We start from the raw sequence: 14,369 nt of genomic DNA, 5'->3' as shown, positions 1-14,369 counted from the left end.
TGTGATAATACAATTTTCTTTATTAAAAATAATTTACAGCATCAATAACATATACACAATTGTCATCAACTGAACTTTGCCTCCGATATATTTCTATACAATACTTAACATTGAACTTAAAACTGTTACACTGTTTGGTTGGCTTTAAATAATTGACAATGATTTGTAGTTAAGTGAGATACATGTTACGTGTAAAATTGATAGACACATGGGCACTCACAATTTAGGTGAAGGCCACTGAAGAAGCCGAAGTCCCTCTTCTTTCCCTCTCCTTATTACTCCACATCAAACTAAGACAGAGGCAACACCCAGAATCTTAGTACCTTCACCTAAACCGAAAGGCAGAAAGGAAGGTGTCTTTTCCTTCACCACAGAAAAGTGTCAGTCACATAACTTCTCCCTGTCCTGTCACGCATGCATCACTGAGAAGGTGACGCACACGACACCACATAACGAGTATACGCAAATGATGAGGATTCTGATTTAGGTCTTAGCTGTACTTTCCCCCTTTGGTACCACTGAAGTCTGATCACCAGTGAAAAACTGAGCAAACTGGCTAAAAGGATTCTAATACTGCTCATTCAAGTATCACCTTGGATATCTGGAGACAAAACAGGAAATGATGGTAACTGTCATCCTGGAAACTTTTCAGGTGTAATAATGGCAATTCGGTGGCTGGATGACATTTCCATTGATTTCACTTTACAGGAGTAACAAAATCCAAAGGCATGAAATATGGCAACTGTATGGAGTATAACGTACCCCAAGTTTACAGCATTGCTTTTCTTCTCTTCTGTAACCATTGAACTCCTTTCCACAATATTTGTTTTTTAAACACAAAATACCCAGATATAGTTAACAAAGAAGATAAATAAAACAATACAACCAACAGATGCCACGTTTGTGCAAACACAGTTATTTGGCTAGAGGCAGAATTATAAGGTATACGCTGGGACGTACATCCACGACTCTCCTCCCCAACTGATAACCATGCTTACCAAGCTTTTTGGTTCATTGTATATAAACATGAGATTAAGAGAACCTTGATTCTGTTCCTGAAATACAAGGTTTGCTTGTACTACTACTGGACTAGGCAGACTGGAAATTTAAGTGCTTAATTCATAGCTAGCTGGCTTTGTCACCTTCATCCCTGGTCAGCTGTTTGTGATGTACAGACTATGTATTGTAGTATGCTTAAAAATAATATCAATGCCCCCTCCCCAATCTGGAACTATCGTTTCCTCAAAGCATATCACAGGTCTTTTAACATTCCACTTAGAAATTCTCCATCCCTAACTCATGTTTTCATGTAAATTAAATATACATGCACTGACAGATACACCGTAATAAAATATCAAGAACACACTATGATTTCAAAGTACCACAGAAAATATTTATTAAAGATTTAAATAAAAAGGGGAAATTAATTTTTGTCAAATCATTTTGTCCATCTAATTGTCTAAACATATTATCTGCAGAATATTTTCAAAAGATTGTGTGACTGATTATGTGCAAGGGTCTCAGTGGTTCTTACCCACTGGTTTGGTAGTATCAGCATTTTAGCTTAAAACAAATCATCCTTTACTCTGTGCAATGTGAGCTAATTCTGAATTGCAGCAACTTAATTTGGTCACATGAAGATCTTCTTGTGAAAAAAATCCCTACAATAAATCTTTTGCCTGCTAAGTTTAATTTCTCAATTAAAAAAGGGCACAGGCCTTTGTGGACTTAATTATCCAACCTTTTTCTTAGAAGTCGCCCAACTTCTTGTTGACAGAGATGCACGGTGGTGAACAGACATACATCTAGAGAAAATATGGTGCTCAGCAACAACAAAGTGTTTTATCCTGATAGGCAACATTTGATGTTAAAACAAAAACGTTACACCGTTAATAAAATCATGCACCTCAGGTAAAATAATGATTCCAAATGACAAGAAATCAACCTAAATAATTACGAAATAACCAACATTTGAAAATGCTTAGGGTTGAGCAACCACATAATGTAGGGTGGACCATTTAAAAGTCTAGAGGAAATCATTTTAGTGTTTAATGATTAAAGTTCTCTTTAGCAACTCGAAATGAACGTGGACTTTCGGTTACTGATGCCTCGTTACAGGAAATTACAGTACCACCCAGGTGAGAAAAAGAATCTAACCCAACTAAGAGAAGGCCAGCTGTTGATATGTGGTGCTACAGCATCAGCTGTATTCTGTGGTGGCCCATCTTCAGAAGTGGAGGAAACCTTGCTGAACCGGACAGAATGATTGTGTCTGGGGCAGATCCTATCCCCTGCAGTCAAGACAGACACATAGAGGAACCCTGGCTTATGTTACAAACTAAGAATGCCGACTCCATCCAGCACAGTTCTGAAAAGGAATTCATCTATTTCAAAGTCCACTTATCAATCAGATTGCAATGCCCACAATTTCAGGGCCTAATCTGGCTTCTTTTAATCTCCTACTTAAACCAACAAACAGTAGTATACAGTTTTATAGGTGCAAAACTAAACAGACAACTTCAGGGAGGTTATTCATATAAGAATCTTCAACACAAGTTCAAATTCTGCCTTTATTTACAAAACGGTCTGATAAAATATCCCCCCATACTTACAGGTCTCTTCCACAACACACTCCACACGCTGATTTTAGCAATGTTAATAGCACCATTCATGTATTATGTAGAATCAAGAAGATTTCATTTCTGTCACGATGTTGATTCACAGTCATTTACATCCGTGGATGAGATGCGTGAGCATCTGGGCCTGTCTGCAGCTCCTGGGGACGATTCCTGGGTCCAGCACAAAAGGCTTTGTTTGCAGTTATCAGTTAGGCAAGTATCCACGGTGAGCAGACACTATGAGAATTTTCGGGCCACAAAGTTTAATAATCCTCCGTGTTTGAACAATGTTACTTCCACATCATTTTCAAATGAAGCGATCACGCTGAACACTTTTCCAGTGCTTGTCTTTAAACAAACAAAAACATCTCCCGTGAGTGGTAACATCTTCAAAGTGGTTAAGACCATTTCTCCTCATACTCAGTGATTACACTGGCCACATACTCTGAGAAGCCTTTCTCCTGTGTGAAAACCATCTGAGATACCTACCCACGGGCTTCACAGCTAAGTAGGAAATGGGTATTTTCATCCCTAATTCTGAATGGTAACAACACCTACAACACGAAATCAAGCAACTTAGACTCTGACTTATTAATCAGGGAAGTTATACTCACTACTCATGTCCACTTTATTAAATATGCATTGCATTAATATCTGCTATTCTTTTCCTTTTTTTCTTTTGTAAGTCTGTGTTATTCTAAACGTGAATGCTTGACTCTGCCGTCTCTTTAGAGCGGTGCATATGCCCGGGTCAAAAGTACATCAGAAAAGAAAGAGCTGCCAACCAGGCAGGAAAAGGCAGCTGACACATGTGACTGTGCGTGTCTTTCCTTTTCTGGACTAGTGTCCAGTGTGTTCTACTTTTCCTCAGAAAACTGTGTTAACATAGGAAACAGCCAACTTAAACTACAGTTTCATGTCACTACCTGACGTTAGTATGCAACTTACAGTAATTGCTTTTATTCAACTTAGAACCATCCATGGGAACACACAGCACACAACCACGTAGTATCTGAGAATTTGAGAGATACCTTTATACTTAATGTCACTCCAGGAGACAGTTCTTCAGGAAATGTTAAAGAAAATGTTTCTCTGCCGGAGAGGCCCAAGGAATCTGCATTTTCTCCCGGAAGGAACTGAAGTGGGGCTATGCCCATTCCGATCAAATGATCTTTATGAATTTTTTCATAACTTTCAGCCAAAACAGCTTTCACACCCTGTAACAAATATGCATTTTATTTACTCCAGTCACCTCTGAAAGTTGCTTTATTTAGCATTTTAAAGGAAAAAAATTCTACTTTTGGTCTTTCTGTAAAAGCTTTTAACCTAATACTCCATACTAACGGTCAATGATGTATCAATTTACAGACGTCTTCTAGAGTTTTTTGGATGTGAGTAGTTTCCTGAAGTCTTGTAGCTGCCCCTCTGCCACACAGCAAGGGCTCTATCGGTGGGGGCTCAGGAGGCTTTCTGCTGAATCACCGTGGAGCTAACGCATGTGTTCATCAACACGCCCTCTTGAAATGCCAGTAAAATAAAGGGACAGAGGAGGTGCAACCCCTTAGCTACCGAGGGAACAGGAGAAGCGAACTGCATAAGTATTTGGAAGAGGAGCAGGTGACGGACTTGGCAGACAACATGCAGGATGGTCGCCTGAACCTAGAGAGCAAGGCCGAGGCCTAGTCCGTGTGCAGCGCAGAACCTACAAGAGGCCTGAGCTTCCTGGAACACGGTACTGGTTAGAACCCATGAACAGCAAAAGAGCTCCAGAACATAAAGGCTTATTCTCCGGAGAAAATAAGCTAGAGAGCCTGCAGAACCATGTTTTTCAACTGTTTTTTAAAACAGCATTGTCCCCCAGGGAGCCTTTAGACATTCCCCCCAATCACATCTTCCTCCTCATTACCCACCCCCGAAATTTTAATGCCATAAATACTGCACACCTGTTTATATACTATACGTGTGTGTATATCTGTGCTTTATACATGAGAAGAGGAAGCTTTCTTAATGCCCACCCACTGATTTTCACCCCTGGGAGTGCTATCAGCCTGTTAAGAATGGGTGCTCCGGGCGAGGAACCCCGGGCATAAGGGAAGGCTGGGGTGAGAATACTTTGGAAACGTACTGAGGCAGTAAGTTGAAGCCTGTGCTCCGAAAGGGTCTCCTCCCTGGGAGAAGCTGAACAGTCTCAGAGGAAACAGATGACATACAGGCTCTCACAGTGACAAAGGCAGCGTATCAGCCAATCATCTCTAGGAAGGCTCACTCACTGACAAAATCAGCCCATACCCACACCTTGCAGCCAATTTTTTATCTCTAACTGAATGGACACAGCCAAGGCTCACTAGCCACGAGGAAAGGGAAAAGAACACCTATGCCTGTAATTAACATTCCAACACTTCGAATTACTATCTCAGAAAGACGAGAGAATTCGGCTTATTTCTACAACTCCTCAGAGTATTTACATTTTAAGGGGGGGAGATTAAAGACTCAAAAAGAATGAAGTCTGTATGATTATGACAGCTCTGAGGGTGGTGTGTGGCCAGCCGTTTCACAACTACAATGCAAAGAGAAGCACTTGTGACTTTGAGACGGCAGAAGGCACATGTCACATGACCGTTCTCTCCAGCAGATCCCCTACTGCTCTTAACAAACAAACAGCCTCAGGAGTAATGTCTTCCTGGCAGACAGCCAGACACCACCATCAACTGTCTAGGAAAATAAAGGTAAAATTTGGCCCACTATCTCTGAGTCTGTTAACCCCTGATGGAGCAAATCAGAGAAAATAAAATTAAAAGGGGGCAAGAAAAACCACCAATGGGTACAAGTTAGTATTATTATAAAGCATAGTTCAAGACAGAATCTCCTTTCCCTCCACCATATTGATTTCTTCAAGTAAGAAAAGACTGATGTACTTCAAATCAAAATCAAGAGTATTAATGCAACTAGATTACTACAAAGTATGTACGATCACTTAAAAAGGCCCCCAAATATTATGAGATCCAAAAAAGCATAAAAAATCCAAATGAGTAAAATAAACTTTGATAGGATATTACCGACAAAGGGAATATTTAAAACTCTGACATTTAAGAAAATAAAATTTAAGAATCGATACCAGCAAATATGGTCCTTTGGCAGCCCAGTCCCTTGAATTTCCTGAACCATATTTCTTTCCTGCTAAAATAATCAGTGGGATACCTTCTTTCTGGTACAGCTCTGCAGCCTCAAATACATCTAGCTGTAGATGAAAAGAAACACAAAAGTCTTTAATACAAATTTTGATTTAATTAGCAATTGCGTTTGTATATACTTTGCATACATCCTTACCGTCTGTCCTGATGGAAAATGAATTGTTTTGGGAGCTGGTTTTCCAATAAACTTATTAAAAAGCTTGATATTTGCAAAAGTGCCTCGCGTCATCACGGCATCATTACCTCTTCGGGCTCCGTAAGAGTTGAATTCACGAGGGGTAAGGCTACGAGAGTTAAGCAAGTCAGTTTTCAATTCAGATGGAAAATAATCACACATTACTGAATTGTAAAGCTTATTTAAAACCGCTTTTTTATTATGTGAAATCTCAAAATGTACAAAAGTGGAACAAAGAGAGCAGTGGATGCCCCGGCACCTGTCACTAAGTGATACTAAGTGACTCATGGACTCTGTTCCTGCTGTAATCACCCCCATTAGACTCTTACGAAGCAAACTCAGATGTCATATTTTCACTATGTATGTTTTAGCACATTTCTCAAAAAGACACAGGGTTTGAAAAAATACTACCTTGATAACTAAAAAGCAAAAACAAAACAAAAAGAAATCACCATTTTTTAATATCAGATAGCCAGCTGAAATTCAAACGTTCCTGATTTTCTGCAGACTTCTTTTGTTGCTGGCTTATTCAAATCAGGATGCAAACACGGTCCATGAATCCATTCAGCTGAGCCAAGGTCTCTGTCTCTGGCCCCTCCCGTGCTCCACCCCTTTCTATATCAAGGCTGTGCTGGCGGCATCCACGCTGCCCGGCCCCCTGTATTCTTATAAACCACATGCCACATCTAGGGCTGGATAACGTTTGTCTTCTGATTTGATACGGATCAAGCGAGCCTCAAGTATGTACATGGTTCAGCCCACAGAGCACACATTTAAATCTCGTGCTCCAACAATGGGAGGATGGTTAGAACCACGTGACAGCACGTGTCACGGGATGTGGGAGCCTCCTAAGCCGAGAGAACATGCAGAGACCCCGAGAGCCCACGCACACACCCTCTGTTTGTCAGGTACTTGGCCGCAGCACTACTCCTGGCAATGCTCCCGGCAGGTGATATGTGGTCTGTGGTGACAGCGTCTCCCAGGTGTAGTAAGACGTGAGCATTTTCAATTGGCCGCAGTGCGACTGGCTCTTTGGTCTGAAAAGTAGAGAAGCGGAAGACACTGAACTCAAGAAACTTTTATTTCCTAACAATCTTTAAAGATTGAACAGTAAAACCATACTCACAAGCTTATCAAAAAATGAAGGACATCTTATATAAGTGGACTTTAAGTCCCATGGAAACAAAACTGAGTCCGGTGCTTCTAAGGAATTCCACCGTTTATTTCCCATCTGTGAATATGGTTTGGGTTGAAAACCAAAAGAAAAATAAACTGGAGTCAGAAAAAGAGGCTTATGAAAATAATCAAGGGAATAAAATAGTCCTTAGGTTAGAATGAAAAAAAAAAAGTCATCCATTTGGAAAGAGAGCTGAGAGTGCATTCTAAAAAAATCATGACATTTTTGGACAGAATGAATAAGGATTTGATCATCAAATCTGGGCACCAGATTTTCAGGAACACGCTACGAGTTAAGTTTCAACGTAAACTGAACATAAAGGACTTCACAGAATCCAACAAAAAGCTAAAGAATTTAGAAAGATCAACACGTGTTGCTCAAGAGAGATGAAGTATGTTGCAGGTATGCTATCACTTAATCTGTAAGGGTACGACCCTGGGGAAACCTCTGCTCTTTTCCAATGTATCTGTTATAACTGTCCTATGCCAATTAGCCCTGCCTTCAAACTATATTCAAACCTCACCATTGCTCACTGGCCACTGCCATCCCACTGGTGCTTGTCATATGCACTACAACGGGTCTTCCTGCTTCTGTCCTTTTTACCCAACCTTGGCTCCCCAATATATTTTCAATGCAAAGAGCAATCCTTTTGGTTATGACACTCCTCTCGGCAGCTCCCCATCCCACGTCATTCAGAGTAAAAGACTGCATTTCCCTAACGGCCTCAAATCCCACAGGAACCCTGGACCTCCACTTCTCTCTGCTGTCACTTCTACCACCACCCTTATTTCCGGTGCTGTAGCCACACTGCCCTCGTTCAGTTCCCCTCCTTACAGCCTCAACACTGTTCCCTCCGCCTGGAAAGTCCTGCTCTTTGTCCAGATACGTGGCTAACTTGTTCACCTTTTTCAAAACTTGGCTCAAATGCCGAGTTTTCAACCGTCATATATAAAACTGCAATTTGCTCCCCAAATTTTGCACAACCAGTTCTCTTTAACCTGGTCTAATTTTTTCCATAGAGCTTCTCACTTTTTAACATACTGTATAATTTACCTAGTTATTCTACGTACTGTTCACTGTCGGCCTCTCCCCATGAAAAGTCTGTGTTTTGTTCATCAATACACACCACACACATAGCAGGTGCTCAATAAATATTTGTTAAATGAATAAATACCCAATCTGTCCTCATTTTTACACTCTCTGTTCTTAAAGAAAAGTGTATGTATTTGGTTACATGTGCACAAAACACAAAACATCTCTGGAAGACACTTAAGAAGCTGACATCATTGGCTGCCTCTAAAGGAGAGAAGTGGATGGAAGGGAGGGAGATTTCATTGTCTGCACTTCATTTGAATTTTGAACCATTTGAATGTGACAAACATGGGCAGTTTCTACGAAGTATCCCCATGTTCAGGATGCCAAATATAAATGCTTGCTGTATGTTTCTAATAAGTAATAAAATCAATTCTAATACCCAAGCTAATCTCTTAGATATTAGATTCCAGATACAAAATGACTATCACTCATTCAGAACTGTGTTCAAAATAATGTAATTTTTATTCTATTCAGAAAGATGCATGAAACACTGACGCTATCAAACTATTTAAGAAACAAGGCAGATTCTGACCTCCATTTTCTCTTTCAACGCTTTAAACATGGATAATATAACATGTTCTTCCTCTATCTGATGAACTTCTTCTTGACTAGGCCAAATATCATGCAGGTAAACGCTCTTGCCAGTAGGGTCAGTACCTGGTTAAAAATTTTAATATGAGATTTAGTATAAAAAATAACTCTTGCAAGATGTTCACATCTTTTCAAAGACGTATCATAGAAACCAAATGCACTGCTTCAGGCTTAAGCAGCCTGGAGAACTATTAATTACTTGTATATTTTCTATTTTTCATATGAATACCTACAGAAGTAACTGTGCATTAGGGTTAAAATTTCCTGCAATAATTCAAAGAACAGAAGGTCTAAGAAGCATTTCAAAACACACCAACTTTTGGGGAAAGACGCGCGTGCAGGTGAGTACACAAAGGAAAAGGTACCTAGAGGCTCTGCCTGGAAATCTATGTTCACTGTCCCCGCGATGGCATATGCTACCACTAAGGGTGGAGAGGCGAGGTAATTGGCACGAACGCAATCACAGAGACGACCTTCAAAATTTTTGTTTCCAGATAAAACTCCACAAGTAACCAAATCACCCTGAAAAAAAAAATACGTTCAATTCAAAAGATGGTACCAATTTGGATAATTACATACAGCAACCTCAAATATTACATTTCTAAGGGCAAGATAACCAAACAGCATATTACCAATTATTAGGTATAGAACTATCAGTCTTGTAAAGAAGCTAAATAATTCCTTACACTATGAAGGAATCACTTCAAGAATCTAAACGTGATCCTTTGAATCCCTTTAAGATGGACAGGTTACTCTTCCCAAGAGGGGCAAGGACTGCAGAAATATACACATCAGCATCTACTGTCCGTCGTAACGAAAGACCATTACGGAAACCCACGTGCACGTCCCCCACCCCATGCTGTACCTGCTTCACTGCATTCAGAACTGCTTCCGATAAGGGCGCTGTATTCCCCACGCACGTGGAACATCCGTAGCCCACTATTTCGAATCTGCATGTCAGAGAATGAATGTGATTGACAGAACATCACGACACGTGTCAAGAAAGGGCAAGAGCTAGCTCTCATTCCCATCGCTGCCACCAGACGATGTCAGAGAACACTACACACGGATCAGCCTTCGTCAGTGTGCTCAGGTCACAGCTCCTCAGCCACTGAGGCCGCTGTGCTGCGGCCTCACACTGAAGGGGCTGGATGCGGAGGCTGTTCCCGCTTAACTGCGCCTGACACGGAAGCTATCACACTGCGGGGAAATTCCTCACGCACTCCATGCTGGGAATGTAACAGGACCATTCAAAGAAAGTGATGCTGTATTCCATCCAAAGGAGTTTAAACTGTCAGGCATCGAGAGCACAAAAGGCCCAGAGAGGTACTGCAATGGGGACCCTGACAGGAGTCCAGCTCTCACCTCTCAATGAACTAAGCCAGGAAAAGTCCCTGACAAAAACTCCAAGATGACAGGACTAAAAAGTTACATACATAATCTTCAAATTTACTTCCAGCTGCTCTTCTAAATCCAATACATAAAATTTATCAGGCTTGCAAAGGAACTGATGATTTATTTAAGGTAATGTTCCAAAACACACACTGAAAACAGCCAGCATCCATTATCTTTTTGAGTATGTAAGAAATGTAGAAGTTTTTTCCTCAAAGTTTAGGGACAACTTAACCTATGCTTAATAGACCGAATAACCTCATAAAACCTCAAGTAAGACAATTTACTTAGGTAATAATATAATGTGGAGGACTCCACTCTTTTCGGAAAGCTGATCCACACAACTCACCCCTCACACTGTCTGTCTCTGCTCTTGGTTTTACTTGTTTGTCTTCTCTCTCCAGCCTGAAACTAGAGAGCACATCTCTTTCTCTGCAGCCAACGCACTGCCTGGCACACTGCATATGCCCCACCAATGTTTGCTGAGGGATAAGGCCTCTGAAAGTGTGTGGTGATGGCAAAGGGACAAGGGGACCCAAGCACATTTCTGTCTGCATATGACAGGCCCTCACAAGCAGCTTCAGCCACTGCTCAACGCCGGTATCAATAGGGTGACAGCGCCACTTACCCAAGCTGACTAAGGTACGGCAGCACTCCGCTTGAACTGAGGTAATGTGTAACCATCCCACTGCCTGGAGACAAACTTGTTCTTATATAAGGTTTAACGTGCAGACCAGCTTCAACAGCTTTTTTAGCCAAAAGGCCTGCAGAGTAAACAAACAGCGATTTATAACGGCAGTGTCTCTCCCTCCTGCACTCATATTATAGTGGGAAGCAAGAAAGGGTTTATTAAACAGGTCGACCTCTGGTTCATGTTAGGGTAAAAGTCCAAACCCATGAATTTACTATCATAATTTTGTCCACTTTATTCTACTGATTTGTTTCACTTAAAACAAAAAACTACAGTACATGTACTAGGCTTTACATTGTAAACTACTAAGGTACAGCCTGATCACATAGTATCATACAAACAAATGGAAAAAAAGGATATATAATATCATGCACACATATACTAGATTTTCATGGAACCATTTTAAATGCCATGATCGTAATAAACCAATAGTAACTTAACATTATGACTTCACACAATTAGTGAATTGCACCACACACACACAGTTGATCTCACTGACATCAATGTTTTACTTCACACACTCAGTAAACTCCCAGTAGCTCACCGAGAGATTTGCTAATTAAGTGTCCTTCTAAATTATCTAAAGAAACAGATGTGGCCTAAATCTAAGATATGTAAGCTATAATAATTTACCTCCTATATAATAAAAACAAAACTGATAACGTAAATCAAACGTAGGCCCCTTAAGACCTAACGGAAATCTCAGGAAGTCTCCCGTGTCACACAGACAGGGGTACCCCGTGCACAATCTGAGAAGCAGGCGGCGACTCTGACAGGAAGGTAAGGTGACAGGAAGGTAAGGTGACAGGCCACACCACGTTCGGCCAACACCGCCACCCACCTGCGGCCAGCATGGCGGACGGGTTGCAGTTATTGGTGCAGCTGGTAACAGCGGCGATGACAACGGACCCGTGGGACAGCCGGTAGTCACGTCCTTCATAGTGAATAGAGACGGCATCGTTCTGCTTTTCAGCTGCAATTTGGAAGCCTTTGAATCCAACCTACACAAAATCGCACGGAGATGTAAACTAAAATTCTGGACACTACAGGAAAACGACTGGTGGAAAACACAGCAGACTCCTGACGTCTGGTGACTTAACACTGAAAACTGTGCCATTTATGAGAGCTGTGGAAGGTCGTGGCATGAACATGAGTGGAGAGAGGAGTCTGGTGTGTCGGTAAGCTCTCTGCTAAGAGAGCCCAGCCAGCCACGCGGGACCCACCTCACTTGGCTCTGTGCTCTCTAGCCAATTCTCAAGAGATGGGACAAACTTTTCTTTGGCTAAAAATGGCCCTGAAGATTTGCCTCAAGTGCTTCTGTGTGTGTGCAGAATACATGAAGCAAGCGTGGCTAGACTTGGTAACTGCTGAAGGGAGGTACACTCGGGAGTTCATTACACTGTTTTCTTTCTGTACAAGTCAGGTATTTTTCACAATAAAAAAAGTCAAGAAATTATAAAAATAAAAGCTCTGACAAGAAAGCCAGCTACTAGATCTCAGAAGAGAGGCAGTGGCAGGACTGAGGCTGTGAGAGTTGCAGTCTGGGAAGTCACCGAGGTCTGGAGCGGGCCGTCCACCAGACTCTCTGTGCTGACGTGAACACTCAAATCTATACGAAGCCACAGCCACAGGGAGCCCTCGGCACTTGCAACGAGGCTCCTGTGACTTCAGAACTAAAATTTTCAGCTTAAGTTTAATTAATTTAAACTTTAATATGAATGGCCACAATCGACCTCTGATCCCCAGAGAGGACCCGGGAAAAAGCTCATCCGAGGACCTGCACTCTGCACTCGGCAAGGAGGAAGAGGGGCGGCTGGTGTGCACTCCAAAGAGAGGCAGCGTGCGCTGAGTTCCTGGGCCACCTGCTGGTCCCTCCCCCCTTGGTGGGGCTGTGTTCACCACGAAGGCAGGAGGGAACCTACCTTTTCACTTAAGCAAGCTCGGAAGTCACTCTTCATATCTGTCACAGCAACTCTATCCTGTGGTCTTTTTGGACCACTGACAGATGGAACTATTGAATTCAGGTTAATCTGGATCACCTAGGAAATGGGAGGAAGAAGAAAGGGAATCAGGATTCCTAAGGACACACTGCAATTCAAGCACGGCTTTCTGAGGCAGATGGGGGGTATTTATACTGGTTTGAATGCAACTTGTTTTAATGGTGAAATACACCCTCCCAGGAAAGATTTCAAAACCCCACCTAACTTACGGAACATGAAAATTTGTTGAAAGTAAGACTGGCAGATGGGTATGCAAACCACCCCAACACCAACTGTTCAGCCTATATAAACTGTTTTATTCCCAACTGTTCTTTTCCCACAACGATAAACTGTCTTAGCGGAGGAGATGCCCGTGCCAGCTTTGCATTCACTGCCTCTGTGCCTGCTGTGACCACGGTGGTGGCTTCGCAAGCCTTTCCCTTTCTCAGCTTCCATGTGTGACATGTGGCCAACAGAGGGTGCTGGAGGGACACTGGGAAAGGGTTATCCATTCCTGGTTCCCGAGCACCTAGAGGCCAGGCTCATGCAGACCATGCTTAGTCCTTGGTTTAAAAAATCATCCTGTTAAGACCCCACCTCCCAACTGGGCCTCTACTCATTGCTCTGGCATTCCTACCATTTTGCCTCTGCATTTTATTTGGGCATGATCCATTCAAATTCAGTTTCTCACCACTGTGACTTTCACCACTGTCTAAGAAGAGCCCTATTTATTCTGACTGACAGTATAACAACTGCAGCATCAGTTTTTCTTATTTCCATTCCATGGGCCCTGGTGGTCCTAGTCTTGGCCAGTTATGTATAAATTGAATGAGTTTCTCTTGAAATCAACACCTGATGGATATCAGTTTTATTTTTTAATTTGGTCAGGTTTTCAGTGGGCAAATTTATTCTGTTCTATTATATCACCAAAATGTTTCCATTTAATTTCCTTTGTCTTATTTTTGATGTGGACAAAACACAAGATTCAATAAACAGAGCTGAAAGCAACAAGAGAACGATCAGAGAAGTTCAAAGATTTGCCCAAAGTATCACATAAATTCAATTCCTGTGGGTTCTATACTGGCCTTCAATATACCTATTCATTTATTCACCCAACATGTTTACTGAATATCTACTACGTGCCAGGCACTGTTCTAGGAGCTGGGAATACCACGCCAAACAAAACTTTGTTTTGTTTCTGTCCTCACCAAGCTCACTTGTTTTCTGATGGGGGAAAGGCAGGCAAACAAGCATATAAATTAACAGATAATGTCAGGTAGGGATACATGCCATAAAAAAAATAAAGCTGGCTGAGAAAATGTATTTCTCAACAAAAAAATTGCTGAACAGTTAACAAGACCATGACACCAAATTGTTTTACACCCTGACACACTCCCAGAAAATGAATTTTATTAAGACTTTCCTGAATGTGAATTCTACCTACTTCAATATAAACATAA

At 41.6% G+C, this 14,369-nt stretch overlaps 1 protein-coding gene across 1 annotated transcript in view; it reads right to left on the bottom strand.

Moving 5' to 3' along the window:
• Positions 1-14,369, bottom strand: part of IREB2 (iron responsive element binding protein 2) — a 37,796-nt gene continuing 23,427 nt past the window's right edge. The window contains exons 11-22 of the mRNA XM_019751230.3: positions 12,853-12,969; positions 11,772-11,931; positions 10,868-11,003; positions 9,713-9,797; positions 9,213-9,369; positions 8,789-8,913; positions 7,111-7,215; positions 6,879-7,021; positions 5,946-6,093; positions 5,734-5,856; positions 3,650-3,835; positions 1-2,966 (exon numbers count right to left, since the gene is read on the bottom strand). Coding sequence (XP_019606789.2) covers positions 2,856-2,966; positions 3,650-3,835; positions 5,734-5,856; positions 5,946-6,093; positions 6,879-7,021; positions 7,111-7,215; positions 8,789-8,913; positions 9,213-9,369; positions 9,713-9,797; positions 10,868-11,003; positions 11,772-11,931; positions 12,853-12,969 — 1,596 coding nt within the window. The 3' untranslated portion in view covers positions 1-2,855. The remainder of the gene's footprint in view (positions 2,967-3,649; positions 3,836-5,733; positions 5,857-5,945; positions 6,094-6,878; positions 7,022-7,110; positions 7,216-8,788; positions 8,914-9,212; positions 9,370-9,712; positions 9,798-10,867; positions 11,004-11,771; positions 11,932-12,852; positions 12,970-14,369) is intronic.

This window comes from Rhinolophus sinicus, chromosome 13 (assembly GCF_057876585.1).
Source record: "Rhinolophus sinicus isolate RSI-liver-muscle chromosome 13, RSI-T2T, whole genome shotgun sequence".
In the NCBI taxonomy this organism is placed as follows: domain Eukaryota; kingdom Metazoa; phylum Chordata; class Mammalia; order Chiroptera; family Rhinolophidae; genus Rhinolophus; species Rhinolophus sinicus.
Note: the sequence above shows the minus strand (reverse complement) of the source record. Positions and strands in the feature narration are given on the sequence as shown.